This window comes from Tenrec ecaudatus, chromosome 6 (assembly GCF_050624435.1).
Source record: "Tenrec ecaudatus isolate mTenEca1 chromosome 6, mTenEca1.hap1, whole genome shotgun sequence".
NCBI classification, from domain to species: Eukaryota; Metazoa; Chordata; class Mammalia; order Afrosoricida; family Tenrecidae; genus Tenrec; species Tenrec ecaudatus.
Window position 1 is genome coordinate 161,715,413 of NC_134535.1, and position 15,775 is coordinate 161,731,187.

The window sequence follows — 15,775 nt, forward strand, 5'->3', positions numbered from 1 at the left end:
GTTTCTGAGGCTCTAAAATCTTTAAAGGCCAAGTAGAGTCCTCTTCCTCTAGTGGAATAGCTGGCGGATTTGTACACATGACCCCTCAGCAGTTCAATGCTTACCCAACAGTGCTATTTGGGCTTGCATACGATATCATCGTCTTCAATTTCTTTTACCCCAACTTCCACTCTCACTTCCTCCCACAATTCCCCCTTACCCTGTCTGATTTTTCCCATCATATTTATCACATAATATCATATATAGTTTACTTATTCTATTAAAATAGCAACTCCCTGACCACGAATCACCATAGCAATCGGTATCTACACGTACACACAGCAGTTTTCCCATCTGGACCACGTCTCCTACAGAGCTTGAAGAAGGGCTTGAGAAAAACGCTGTAGCAGCCCATCTGTGACCTTAGTCTTGATTTATCTAATAAGCTCCTTTGGGCAAGAGAAGCTCCGGAAAACTACCCTAAAAGAAATTACAGTCCTTTACCTTATTTATCTAGTGCTTCTACAACAGAAATACAAGGGATATTTCAAAAGTTCATGGAAAAAAAAGGAGTGGAATTTCCCCACATACTTTATGAAGTACCCTCGTACAAGTGGGTGGTTTTAACAAACACAAATGTGTTTCTTTATTAATCCAAACTCAGGGGTTTGGCTATAGGGGAAGGCTTTTTGGTGTTCAGCTCTGGAGGAAGGACCCTGCCTCTTCAGCATCCACTTCCTGGTTTCTTGGAAATCTCACGTGTCCTAACACCGATCTTCCTTAGACACAGGCGGTTCTCAGTGCAAGGCCCCCTGAGCCCAAAGGACATGCTCCATTGCCAGTCCATCTTCCTTGGTAATAGGGAGATCCTTCTCACCCAACTGCCATCTCTCTTGGATCCCTTTATAGATACAAGGTATGACTCAGGCAAGGGCAGTAATTTGGGTAAAGGCAATGACTTGAGATGGGTGGTGCTTCAAGATTTAAAACAAACAAACAAACAAACAAAACAAAACAAACAAACAAACACCAACTCTCTAAACTCAATGCCATTGAGGAAATTCTGACTCAGTACAACCCTATAGGACAGAGTAAAACTGTCTCTGTGGACTCTCAAGACTGTAAATCTTTATGGGAGTAGAAAGCCTCACCTTTCTCTCTTATAGCTGCTAGTGATCTTGAACTGCTGACTTTGTGGTTAGTGGCCCAACACGTAATCCATTACAATATCAGGGCTCATGGATTGCACCATACATAGCATAACATAGAAAATAATTATGTCAGATCAAAATATGTGCAACCACCTGATAACAGAGGGACTCCTGACCTGGCTAAGTTGACACATGTGTTCTGGAGCCCCACGGCATCAAGTTTGAGGAGCGCGCTTTCACAACGGTCACTGCTACTGCTACTCTGCTCAGCCCTTTAAGCAGAAAAGGGAAAAGGAGGGTTGCTGTTTTAATGAATACACGTAGGGACTAGGGGTTTGTTCAAAGAGGTATCCAGAAATAGGATGTGGTTTCTTTATCTGGGTCCACTGATGTAGAAAGCTGCTATGCAGGTTCCAGTACTTCTGGCTAGCTCAAGCACAGCTCTTGGGAAAGGATAAGGTTCAACCTCCTATTCTGAGGTCTTGTATGAGCTCCTGAGACTTTACTCTACGTCCTGCTCGCTGCGATGCTGGGGAGAAACATTTAAAGTGATTCTCCTATTTTGACGATTTAACTACTAGTATAAAATGCTTGGGCACAGTTAAAGAAAAAAAAAGGTTTATTTAGGCCATCAGTTAGGATCATAATAAATAATGCAATATACTAATGTAATAACAGATGTTCTCATGCATTTATCACATTTATAAATATGCAAGGAAGCTGGCTTACAGGGCTGTTGGGAGGAATTTGCAAAAATGTATTTGGCGATACAGTGAAATGTAACAGTGTTAAGACTCTTTCCTATTAAATTTAAAAAGATATCCCCTTACACATTGTAAATAAATGTTACATTCCACTTTAGTTTCTTCTTTTTCTAAAACATGCCAGAGCTAAATCAATTGCCAATGGATATGAGCTGCTAATTTGTTATTTATTAGAATTTCAAATGGAAAACAGACTAGAGAAAATAGCAAAACTGAACTCTTGGGCATTTCAATGTTGAGGTTGATACATTTTAAGTCAGAGCCATTTAAACAATAGAATGTGCCTGAATAAAATAAAAACGAAAGGTATAAATTCATGAGTAATCTTTACCATAGAAATGCTACAGCATAATGTTGCTTGTGATTTGCTAAATAAATGAAAAATTACCTGACTGCAAAAGCAATGAACTTTGATTAAGAAAAATTTTGTTAGTCCATTTCACATAAAAGGTCAAGGTAGGATAACCTTTAACATACTGCTTTAAGACAAACAATTTAAACATATTTTAAATACTGAAAAAGTGTTTGCTATTTACAGCGAAATCAGTGAAACCAGTGTTCAGCTTAATTCAGCCACTTGCCAGTCTTCAGTCCATCTTTCAACATCTGCTATTATGAAAACACATGGGAAAATCAGTTTAATGAAGGAGAGCGATCTGTGGTCCAGAGTAATTCAATGTATGGCCATTTGGTTTGGAGACAGCGTTTAATAGGAGTATCATCGGTCTGCAGCATGGGATCTTCAAAACCCATGACAACTGCAGTGCCTTCTACGTACATTACCTGTGGGGCAAAACAAGGTCACCAAGGGCCATCAATATTTCCAGCAAATTCTTAAAAGCAATACAAACAGTTGCTATAGTCTAGTAAATAAGGTATTACATATTGTCTCATTGAGACTTTTACAGCTAATTTTATTTTGGTAGAAATGATCAAGGATATCTGCTTACTGAGGGGTGTGATAGAATGGTCATATAAATTTTAATTGCTGACTGACTCGTTCCTTTTTTTGAATTTAAAGTCATATTTTAATCAGCTTAGATAAATCACAAAGACACATGTAGGCAATTTCTGATCAAATGAAATCACTCGTCAGAGGACCATCGCACTTGGAAGAAACCTGAGTTGTTATATGTACTTATCACACTGTTGTTGCTCCTTATGCTTTAATACTGATGCCCTAGGATGCTCATGACATCTCATGAAACAGAAAGTTCTGGCAAAAACACAGCTACACACTCTGTGCAGGGCTTTATTTCCTCACGTTCAGTGTTAAACTTTCAGAGCTGAAAGCAGTTTGGATGTCTGTCAATGAAATTTGCAATTACTGCACTAAATAACAAATGTGGTCCACAAGTAGACTTTGTACTGTACGAAAGAGCTGAGAGAAAAATTTAAAGGACAAAAAAAAAAAAAGAAATTATCAGCAAACGTTGATGGATCAAAAAAAAAGTTGATGAATCATTTAGGGAATTTATGTACTAACACAATGACCATAATATAAACGATGAATTGGTAAGTCTAATATCCATTGCTCCATATCCATTCTAGTCATGGTGAGTCTACAGGACAGAGTAGAACTGTCTCATAGTGTTTCCAAGGCTGTGTCCTTTATGGAAGCAGACCGCTGCGCCTTTCTCCCTGGGACCTTCCTGTTACCATCTGAGTACATACCCTCTGTGTCACAGAGCTCCTTTCAAAGACACTCTAGAAGTTGGTGAAAAGTGTAAGACCCCTATCTAGATAATATTAACGGTGTCTGCTGTGACTATTATTTTAGTAAATATAAACATACATGCACAGCTCATATTTAATTAAAAAATGGTTAATGAGTAAGACCAAACTTCTGGTGCAGGAAAAGCTAACGGGTACGAGACGGTCAGACTGGACAGTGAGATCATCTTGGCAGTTTCCACTCCAGCTGAGCTGTTTGACCTGGGTCACATTTCCCCCTGCTCTGTGCATCGGTGCCTCTCTGTAAAATGTCTGTAAAATACAGACACTGCCTACTCCTATGGTGGATGGGAAATGTATATGCTGAAAAACTGCTTAGTAACATTCTAGGTAAATGCCAGCCATCATGGCTACGCATGTAAATCCTTTAAAAACAGTTTTCTCAAAAATCTGTTTTCCCTTTCTACACCAAATTTCACAGAAAAGAAAAAAAAACCATGAACACCAATTTAATAAAAACTTCATAATCGATGTTATCCACATGCGTGTTATCCACATGCATGCAGGGGTAGTTATGCTGTCATAGTGAAACCATTGCTCAACGTTCAAGGTAGAACTCACTGTGTATCATGTAGTGGTCAAAGTGAACATCATAGGTCTAAAAAATGCTGAGACAGGAAAGCGATTGATGGACTAATATCCCATATCCTTGGGGAGTGATTTTATGGGCAGGAAACATTGTTATGTAGCCATATATTTATCCATTAGACCAGAAGTTACTTTTGAATGATCATACCTTCTCATTATAATTTGACTGCTTCAATCCATTGTAGTGGTAGACAGTAAAAGATTCCGGGCCACTGGAACCCTGGTATGAAGAGACAACTATTAACACTTTACACTATGGCTTTCTGTCTAATTGCTAATTAGTAAGTACTGATTAATAGTTGAAAATAAAATGCAAGTTTTCTAAATCCTTATCCATCGATAAGGGAGTTATTTTTAAAAGAGTAAGAAACTTCCATTAGGGAGTTAAAGACCAAAAACCTAAAGCTGAAGTACTAGGAGAGCTTATTTCTGGAGAGATTGGATAAATCAAGAGTTGATCTTCACAATCTGGTCTTCCGTGGTAGTCTATGGTTTTCCCACATGCATGGAATACTGTGAGTTAAAAAAAAATACATTTCTAAAACACAAACCTACCTCCCTAAAATATTGCTGTGTCATTTCTCGGGTTGTGAATAATTTTCTCCTTCTACGACACATGGAAGAGAGATAATCCTAATTCTATTCAGACCATAAACATATGCACTAATATTTCCTATTTGGTTCACAATATCAGGAGTTTCCATTCCAAAAATGTCATTTGAATATTGCCAAGTTTTAATTACTAAAAAGAACATTGTTAGAAATGACAATAATAGGAGTGCTTAAAGAGCCTTTAATAACATTCAATGAATAATGATAATGATCAGACTAGATTTTCAGAAACACCTGGATAATGTTACTCTGGTTTACCTTGGTCCTCAATTGGTGAAAGGTCAAAGTTCACCTCCCTCAACCTGGCACACAAAGTCACAGTGGATCCCACTGATTTACCCATCTGGTCCCAATGATTTCCTTTGGGGACTAATATAGCTATCTCTCGCTGTGTCTAGCCCTCTTGTCTCCTCGCCATAACTGATTGATTTAAGGATGAGTTTGTGACATAAGCTGGGCCAGACTCTTTTTTGAGAATTTTTTTCTCAGGTAGAACTGAGGGAAGAGAGGACTGTTGGCAACTGGGGATTACACTTGCTAGAGAAAAATGGGATGAGCGAATGAAGCTGCCTTAGAGAGCAAGGATGGGGGATCAAGAGACTTCTGGCAGTTTTCAAAGCTCTGCGATAGTCTCTGAGGTGGTCCTTCCTGTGCATGAATGTTCTGAAATTCAGTTCCTGTGAGTGACTCTGGCCAGGACCCGGCCCTCCAGTTCAGGCTGGGCTCCTGTAGAACCCAATTTACTCTCCATAGTCTCTCTGCACACACTGCGGTCCTCTGTTTGACAAGCCTAATTTTGCCATAAAAAGACCTTTCATTTAAAAAAAAATTTTTTTTGACCCTTCATTTTTAATCCTTTGTACACTCATAAACCTCTCTGTTCCTTTCTTCACACAGTTAACTTTCTCCCTCATTTTAAAAAGAGATCCAAAATTCACCTTTCCTATAATGTTTTTCCTAATCATAGTACTTGGTTCTTTATTATTTTGATATTCTTATAGTAAAAATTATCTGTCATATTATTAGGAAACAGCCATACTTTTATAGTTGTATTATTTTTGAAGACTGCTCAACTATTTAACTATTTTTAACTTTTCATATCTTATAGTCCCAACTAAAATTTATGCTCTGATTTATTTCTGTACCATACTCAAATCACTTTACACAGATTAGGAAAAAAAATCACTAAATTAAATTATATCATTTCCTTAATCATATACACGAGTCAACAAAAGCAGATGTTAAGATAAAGTAATTTAGCTCTTGATTTTCAATGTGAGTTTACCTTAACTTAAATGATAAACATTTCATTGTAACTTAGTATAATTTATAGTCTCTAGTCCCAGGCATTAACAATTGGTGTATAAAAAATGATGAAACATCAAGTAAAGGCAGTGAGCACAGTGGTAAGTGCTTGGGAGCTGGGTTAGGCAGATCTACTCTGGAACTATAATAAGTCACTTCCAAGTGTGCGACATTCAGCACTTTCCTTAACTTCTCAGTTTCCTCACTGTAAAAACAGGGCAAATAATAGTAACTTTTAAACTTTTGGGGAAGAGAAACGGTGCCTGGTATGCCACAACTGATTTCTTAACAAATAGTAGCTATTTCCCAATTTTTATCATAAACAAATTACCTTGAAATGTGAACTGCTCACGAATATTCCTACAGTTCCTACCCCCCGCCTCCAAGCAGCTTCTCCGTAATGGCCAAGGATGCTCTTCCATAGCCCTCCTCCACTTTACATGTTTGTAACAATTTCTGTAGATAGGAACCTATTTTCCTGGTCCTCTTTTTGCTCCAAGTTTCGTAACTTTATTCCTAGTTTGATCCAATAAACCATGCTTACGGAGTATCTACTATGTGGTTTGCTAGAACCAGTTAGAATGTGAATCGGGGCACAGTGATAGCCACAGAGCAAGAGGGCCGAGGGTGGTACCGGCTGTGCTGAGGAAAGAAAGACCTGTGACACAGGTCATCTGAGCCCTGGCTGGATGTGAACGAGTGGGACTGTGATGGGTCTTCCACAAAGGCTGTGGATTTCACACGTGGGTAATCCATCAGAATCTCCTTAAGGCCTTGTTAAAACAGGCTGCTGCGCCCCAGTCCCAAAGTTTCCGATTCACTAAATCTGGAAAAAGATCTAAGAATTTGCATTTCGAGTTTTTGGAAACCACACTTTGAGAACCACTTTTCTAAGGAACCAATAGCAGGAAAATAAGCTTTATTTAAGAAAGAACCTGAACTACAAAATGGGCCTCAGAAAGTTTGTGGGGAAACTGCATTATTTTAAATTTCATTTTTCTAAACTTTTTGGAAGCCTCTCATAGAGGAGGAGCAAGGAGACCAACCAGGATGGGCTGGAGAGTTTATTGTGAAGTACAGCAGGAAAGAGGCAAAAGCTACGAGACGACCACCGGTAACAAACCCCAAACCAAATCAGACTCACTTCCACCACATCCGTTCCAACGGACAGCAACGTTACAGGGCACAGTGGAGCTGCTCCTGTGGGCTCCAAGGCTCTCGAGCTTTACAGGGGCAGAAGGCTGCATTTCTCCCACGGTGGTTTCCAACCGCTGACCAACTCATGACCACTACACTGCCCAGGCTACAGAGGGGACAAATAGAGCCACCGAAGGGAGAAGTCTGCTCCCGGTAAAAGGGAAGGGGCCTATGACTCTTAAGTTACTTCAAGGATCCCACAATTTAATCCTTTGAACAAATGAGTTATTATAATAATGACAAGCAGGCTCATGTAAGTAAATAAAGATAAGACAGTGTATTTCTAAAAGAGTTGATTGTAGCTGTTTGGCTTTACTTCCCAAGTACTTTTCAAACTCTTCCCCAAAGTAAGTTAACAATGAACAGGAATGCTATCTTGGATGAATGTCAACTGCCAACCTTTCTGATCAAGTTGTTGAGTGTTTGACCATTTGTACCATCCAAGGCCTCATTTCATTACATTAAAAAGAAATTAGCATTAAATATTTGGATAGCAAACCTTAGATATACAGCAATGAAAAAAGAAAAAGGGTTTAAATGCCTCAAGTAAAGTTTTTAAAAGCTGTAATTTATAAAACATTAAGGTATGTAAAACCCATGAGGAGATTCCAGACACTAACTTGCAGAAATCTCAACTAATTAAATTTAGTACTTAGAGTAAGAACATATCGGACACTCCAACCGGATAGAGTATTCAGAATGTCAGAAAATAAAAGAAATCTATCTTTTCTGGACGCATTTATCAAAAATTTAAAAGCCTGATAGCCTACATTGTGATACCCTCAGCTGTATGAAAGTTTTTATACAATTCATTTTTTATTACAGCAGAGAGATGAAAGCTTAGGAAATATAGGTTTCTTTTGTCTTTCTACTTACTAGATTGTTAGAGAGAGTTTAAAATGGAGAAATGAATGATTATTATCTTGAAATTGTCCTATTTCTTGGTAAGCCTTTTCTACACGGCAATCCATTTCTTTTACAATAAAGGTAGAATAGACACTTGAATTTCTATTGAAACAGCAGATTTAAACCATGCTGACAAAATAAGGCCTAGTGCTGAAATTCAATTCAAGAAGGACAAAAGACGCCTACACATAGAATTTGCTTGCCAATGACTCACACATACCTGATGGATATTGAGGTTAGCAAAATTGCCTATTAACCAAAGCCTAGTGGAAGAAATAATTCCAATATGAAACAACATAACTCCAGTCAAGATTTTCTTCCACTCGCGTGAATTGCTCTTGGAATTTAAGTTTGGGAGGAGAAGCTCCCCCTACGTGTAGGCTTTTCCCTCCCCTTCTAGTACGTAGAGCGTTCTGGAGAGCTACACATGAACTTATTCACAATAGTCATCTGAGAAGAGACAATGGGACTAAGAGTGGAGAAGACAACCTTGTTCTTCTTGGCCAACACACTTCTGGATTTTACCTTTGTAGATGACCAGTATCACTTTATTGTATGTATTGGTGGGGACACCAACTTCCAGTGGCCCCACTTTCCTGGAGGATGTGAATCACTGTATTGGAACACACACAGCTTTCTATCATCTCTGTCTTGGATTCCTTTTACATAGTAATTGCGCTTTCCCAGTTTCATATCGGTACAGTAGGACAAGTGAAAGAAGTAGAAAAATGCTGAAACAATCACAGCTGATCATCCTGTAGAACAAAATAATGAGTACAGTTCCTCAACTATGTTACCTGATCAGGAAAAAACTCTTGAAGAAATGGACCCAATAAAATGATTCCTAATCCTTCTGGATCTAATTTATTCTTCATGAGGTTTATACTATGGGGAGAAAAAAAGAAAAGAAAAACAGTGGATACCAAAGGAAAAAAAAGCTTATTTTTCTTCCTTCATGATTAAATTACTTGTACTATAACACATTTGCCTGCCAGAACTCTAAGAGCTGTTCTTTTTAGAACCTTAAAGACAAATACATAGGAATGATGTCTAATTTGCCAAAACTTGGTTATTTTTAAACCGCAGTAATCTGTTACTATTTAAAAGTTAGATGTGGTGATGACTTTGGAATAGTGTTCCTTATTAGGTAAAGTAATTAAAAACCTAGCTTTACAGACCCAGACTCCTAACCTCCTAGAGTCAAATACTTTGCCTCATCAGTATGCCTGAATTTTTGATCAAGTGATGTACTTAATACTTTAAAAATATGCATTTATTTCAGCATTGAAAGGCAGCGGTATACCAGATAATCAAAAGAATCTCTTAAAAAAGTTTAATTTTAAGAAAGCGTCAAATGAGATGGTAGAATAAAAATGTCACTGTAACTTGAAGTTTAAAGAAGTGGCATTTTTCTCCAAGCACAAAAGTACAGAGAACCACAGAAAGTGTATATTCATCCAGCTGTCGCTTGGAGCCGCAGTGCTGTGCACAGCCCCTTACAATGCCCTGCGGCGTATTCTACACTGGGGGAAGGTGGCAATTGTCGTGTGTGAACAGAGAGGCCTAGAAAAGATGATCTGCATGGGAAGTTTTTAAAAATTAAAAATGATCCTTTAAGAAATGTTTTGTTCTCTACATTTCCCAAATTGTCAAATGCCAAGTTAAATATCCCAATTTTATAAGAAGCAAAGGACGTGACATTCGACCAGACCTGAGTTAGGCCTAGATCATATTATTATGATCTACTGAGGGAGCTTCAAAATGTTAATGGGAAAATGGAATGAAAAGCCAATGACGGTACCTATGAACATTTTGAAGTCCGTTGTTTATTTAATCATGAATATAGCTCTGCTGGTTCATGGGCTATCACACATTTTAGAAACATACAGCGCCAGAGAACAGAGAGAATACATCAGTTCAATCTGTTAGCTACTTGTAGATAACCAATCTAATTTAATTACACTAACCTTTTAATTCAAGATATGGTCCAGTGACACAAGGAAAACTAGGTAGATATTATAAAGCTATATATTGAAGAATTTGAAAAAGAAAAAAAAAGAATGCTTCATTCTTCTTTTCTATTTACAAAATGAAAACAGTAGAATTATCAGTAAGCCAATATTACTCAAGAGTTCAAATCTTGATGGAAACTGGAGCAGAGTACACAAGATGGTCTCACTTGGGAATCGGTTTAAAAGATATCCAATAGGTACCATTACATCACTTGTTAGACTACATCAACTCTGGGTTTCTATTCTTGGAACCAAAAAGTATGTCCAACTATTGCGTATGGACAAAACTACAGACTTAGTTAATTAAATATTTATCCAGATATTAGTTTATAATTGTTTATATATAAGGGGGCTTCAAGAAGCTTATGGAACAATCCCATTATCTTTTAATTTCACTTTCCACAAACTTTTTGAAGCTCCCTATTTCCAAAGAAGGCACATCTGAATTTATTCAAAACACAACAGGACCAAATTCTAAACACAATATATACAAACATAGTTTGTTGCCTTTGCTGAAACCTTTGGTTAAATGTTTTATATACTAAAAGTTGTTCATTGGCAGATTAAAAATTTTCAAAAAAAAATTATACATTAACTAACCTTTATAATGTTACACGTATCCTCTTAATGAGTGAGAACTATTTTCTCATAGACAACAAACATTCTAAAGGTATGGAGAAAGTTGTAGATGTAACATTGTATGAAACATAACAATGAGAATGATGACAAGGACCAGTTAGTAATGTTAGGTACTATAGAAAAAGGGCATTCTATAGTATAGAACAGTTTCAGAACAGTTCATTTAATTATTTGGTAATTTTTAATGTCATTAATCCTTTTTATTTAAGATTGAAAATCAGAGGCCTGCTAGGTAGCAGAACACTAACAATATGTACATTAGAGTGAAATGTCACTATTTTCACAAAACCATTAAAAAATCTTAAAAATGAACAACAGAAAACATTGGTTAAAAAATATATATATATATATAATTTATAGGCAAAGACATCATTAGCATCTTTTTACAAAGAGAGCTAGCATAGCATAGCATACAAAGTAAGTTTATTATGTAACCTCTGCCCTGTTGGATTCATTTCACTTCATGCTAAGTTTTGCTTTATGTGAAGTGGAATGCTTTCTATGTGCAGGTGTGGATAAAGCAAGGCAACAATGTGTACGACATTTCCACAGCAGCTGCCTGAACCCGGCAACCACCACTCCCCGTGGAGCTTACTATTCAGGGTCTGAAACAAGGTCCAAGGCTTTCATCACGTCTTCCAGCAGCGAATCGGGTATGAATCCATTATCTGCAAGACAGAAACACCACCCAAAGGACTTTACATGGAATTTAATTTAAATAAGAATTTACTTCAATGCGATGTGTCGTTTGAGTCCTGATTCAAGGAGTGTTGATTATGGACACAAATAAAATGAAATTCTTGATAACTTCAATTTTCCCCCACTTATCATGACGGTGCTTACTGGTCGAGTTGTGAGGGTGTTTGTTTAGGTTGAGGCTGAATCCACACAGAAGCCTACGGTTTAGGGTCTTCCTCACTAAGCATTTGCATTGGTTCCTTCTGGCTTGTTTGTTGTGATAGCTGTATATCACAGGTTGGTAATGACTCTTCCTCCAGTCCTGATGTCACATTCTTCTTTATATAGTGAAGCTTCCTGGACTGTTTGTTCAGCAAGCAAACTGCCTAAGTCGAGTAAATGAATACAACTCTGATACATATGTACACACCTTTCTTGATTTTAAACAATGCAGTAACCTCTTGTTCTGTTCTAATAACTATCTCTTGGCCTATGTACAGGTATTCCATGAGCACAATTAAGTGTTCCAAAATTCTTATTCTTTACAATATTTCCCACAATTTGTTATGATCCAATAATTCACTGCCAGGTAAGTATTTTTTCTGGTATTCTCTGCATTCAGCCAAGAGCTATCTGACATTAGCTATGATAGCCTTAGTCGACATCCTCTTCTGAATCTAGCTTGCAGGTTACTGCCGCATCATTTTATAAAATGTTATACAATTGTTTAACAAGTCCTGTATTCTGTTGGGTCACTTTTCTTTGGAATGAGTACAGATATGGATCTATTCCAGCCAGCTAGCCAGATGGCTTCCAAATTTTTTGGCATACATACACAAATGAGGACTTCTAGCATTACATTAGTGTGTTGAAACAGCTCGATTGTTTTAGAATGCAAAATTATCTCAATATTCAAAAACTCAGTACTATAATAAAATACACAAAGACTCAAAATTAGAAGACCAAAAGGGAAGAGCCCACTCAGCCTTTCTCAAGCTGAAAGAAGGGAAGAAAAAATTCAAGTCTTGGGTTGTAATATGAAATAATTCTATGGGTAAAATATGGAATGATGCAGTATGTATCAAAAGAAGATGGACGGATTAGACAAAGTCACTGTACCAAAAGTATTGGTAGCTGTTCAATCATTTTGGCAGGTAGCATATATTCAAGAACTAATGGTATTACAACCCCATCCATCCTGAGGCCATAAGAATTGGTGCCTAGCTGCCACCACTGGCGACACTGACTGAGGTCACAATAAGCGATACCAGATTCTTAAACAAACAAACAAACAAACAAACAAAATTTCATCAAACTGGAAAAGTAGATAACAGAACAGATAACCCTCTCAGACAATCGCCCAGACACTCTCTATACCACCTTGTGTTGAAAAGCAGAGTGAGTTAAAGTATTACCCAAAAGACCAGTCCCCTACCGTAAAAATCCGTAAGTGCAAGGCCAAAGGATCAACAACTACTCAAAGCAAAAGTGAAAAGATGAGGGGAGACTAGGAAACTGGGGTACTGGGAAGGGAGCAAACTGAACACAAGAGAATTGTTGACACACTGTGATAAAGGTAACTGCCATCAGGCCATCTGTGTGGAGAATGTCAAATGGAATCCTAGCTTGCTGTAAAAACTTTTACCAAAATGTCAAGCATATATACAAAATTGTAGGGTCCTCGAAGAACCTGCAGTATTGAAGGAAGAAACTCAAGATGTAGAGAAGGCATTTGGCCAATAATAAGACTCTAGGAATTGATGGAATACCAATTGAGTTGTTTCAAAAAACAAATGGGGGTACATAAGCATATAACTACTTTCATGGGGGTGATTTCCAATACAAAAATTAACCAAATAACATTTAGCTTAGCACTCTAAATGAAATCTTAAAGTCAGATTTCTTCTTTAAAAACAGAGTTATAAATCTTTTCTACAAATTTATGTAAATCTTTTCTACATAAAACTTTAACAGAAGAATCCATCATTTACATTAAAAAACAGAATTAAAGAAATTCTTTACCAACAAATTCCTACTGGCAGGAAGAATGTAACTCACTGTTATATAAAGAAAGCTGACAATATATGAAAGTGCCCTGTATTAGATTTAGAGATATAAATAAAAGCCAAAGATTTCATAGAAAAATATTCAAAGTTGAAAAGCAAATCTGGGCCAAAGGTTTATGAAGCTAAGTGATGGAAAATATGCCCCTTGTTGGCTTGATGAGGAAATAGAATTGGTAAATGGCCCAAACTCAAGTGACTGAAAGTTTGTAGGATAATGTGAAATTACAGCAGCTTTACACAAAGTAAGCTGTTTATTCCCTTAAATGTCCAGAGCCTGACTTTGCCTATTCAGTTGCTCATTCCTGAGGACTCTCAGTTTTAAATCAACTTCCATCATCATATCCTTTTTAGGGATTTTTATTTTTTTTTAATCTTGCCACGGAGAACAAGATGTACAAAAGCTCTGTTTTCGTAATCACACTAAAGTATAAAGCGTAGTTGCTCTTTCAGGAACAGGAATGCACAATGTCAGGAAGGAAATGAAAGAAGTTATGTTATTACGTTATTAAAAATGGTCTTTCTCCTCCCCCCTTGTCCCCTCTACATTCTTTCTCCTTCTTTGTGTTGGAATGACATATACATTCTTGGGTTTGGCCTGTCCCTCACCCTACTGCCTGTACTTCAGGGACTTGCGGGGAGGAGGCCGTGCGGAAGGAATGGTGAACGAGCAATGCCATAGACAGGGGAACAACTAGGAAATCAAAATCAACAAAGAGGAGGACATAGAGATCATGGGGGTGTTGGAACAACAGTAATCAACTGAGAGGAATTACTAAGAGGCAAAGAACGGTGAACGTGATGGTGGGACAAGAGAAGGTTAAAGGAAACAGAGGAAGATCTAGGAAGCAAAACTTGGATAGTGGTATAAACATAGGTGTGTACCTATGTAAATATATTAATTCATAAAAATGAGGCATTGTCCTATGTACATATATTTATATGGCAATACATGGAGGTAGTAGGTGGACTTTGGGCTTCTGCTCAATCCCTCCCTCAACACGAGAACACTTTGTTCTAACAACCTGAAGACAAAATGGAGGCACAAGCAAATGTGGTGAAGAAAGCTGATGGTGCCCAGCTACAAAAGATAAAGCGTTTGGGGTCTTAAAGGCTTGAAGATAAACAAGTGGCCATCTATTAGAGAAGCAACAAGCCCACATGGAAGAAGTACAGCAGCCTGAGTGATCATTAGGTGTGGACAGGATCGGGTAATAGGCACCAGAAGACCCCCAAACAAACAAACAAAATCCATATTGTTGAGAATGATGGGGGTCAGAGCATTCGGCTAGACTGGAGCTTGTACATTGGTACAGATGAAGAGCTCATGGCACATGGAATCCAGGTCAGATCAACCCCTCAGGAACAGAAATGGGAGTAGCAGTGCCCGGGGGGTGGGGGTGGGGCGATGGGGGGAGGAGGTGAAGAAGGAGGAACTGAGTGCAATGATCCACACGTAACCCCTACCCCCACCTAACATCAGGAGGGAAAACAACAGAAACGTGGAGGGAGACAGTGGTTGGTGTGAAATATGAAAACAATAATTCATAGTATATCAAGAGATCATAAGTGGGTAGAGGGGAGGAGGAGCTGATACCAAGGGCTCAAAGAGAAAGTAAATATTTAGAAAATAATAATGGCAATGTATGTACAAATATCCTTGATACAACTGATGTATGGATTGGTATAAGAGGTGTAAGAGCCCCCAATTTAAAAAAGAAGAACATAGCAATAGGGTTGGAGCAGGGCTCATCAACGATGTGTGATGCACACAGACAGCCCACCCTTGCCCGCAGAACACAAGGATGACCTGAAGTACTTACTGCTCAAACACTGTACCTTCAGTACGGACTTAACTCAATGCAAAGAAAACAAAGAGCCTCAAACTCAACCTATAGACAATATCACCATAAACCAATAAACCACTGGAAAAACCAAAATGGTCTTTTCGATCTTCAACCATTTAAATTGGCTTTGACGAAAAAGGTGAAAAGTCACTCCAATTCAAAAATGAATGAATTTGTAAGTGGAAGTTTAGAGTAACTCCAATGTCAGGAGACCAATAATTGGAAGCACACGGAATAAAGATCTTATTAGAAGGCAATGGCAAAAACATAAGGGCTTTGTGGGTTTAGCTTTAATGACTT

At 37.9% G+C, this 15,775-nt stretch overlaps 1 protein-coding gene across 4 annotated transcripts in view; it reads right to left on the reverse strand.

Annotated features, from left to right (window-relative positions):
- Positions 1 to 1,731: 1,731 nt before the first annotated feature.
- MINDY3 (MINDY lysine 48 deubiquitinase 3) overlaps positions 1,732 to 15,775 on the reverse strand; it is a 100,930-nt gene continuing 86,886 nt past the window's right edge. For all 4 annotated transcript variants that reach the window (XM_075552442.1, XM_075552441.1, XM_075552444.1 and 1 more), the window contains 4 exons: positions 11,483 to 11,555; positions 9,034 to 9,121; positions 4,365 to 4,436; positions 1,732 to 2,677 (listed from right to left, as the gene is read on the reverse strand). In XM_075552442.1, coding sequence (XP_075408557.1) covers positions 2,528 to 2,677; positions 4,365 to 4,436; positions 9,034 to 9,121; positions 11,483 to 11,555 — 383 coding nt within the window. In that variant the 3' untranslated portion in view covers positions 1,732 to 2,527. The remainder of the gene's footprint in view (positions 2,678 to 4,364; positions 4,437 to 9,033; positions 9,122 to 11,482; positions 11,556 to 15,775) is intronic.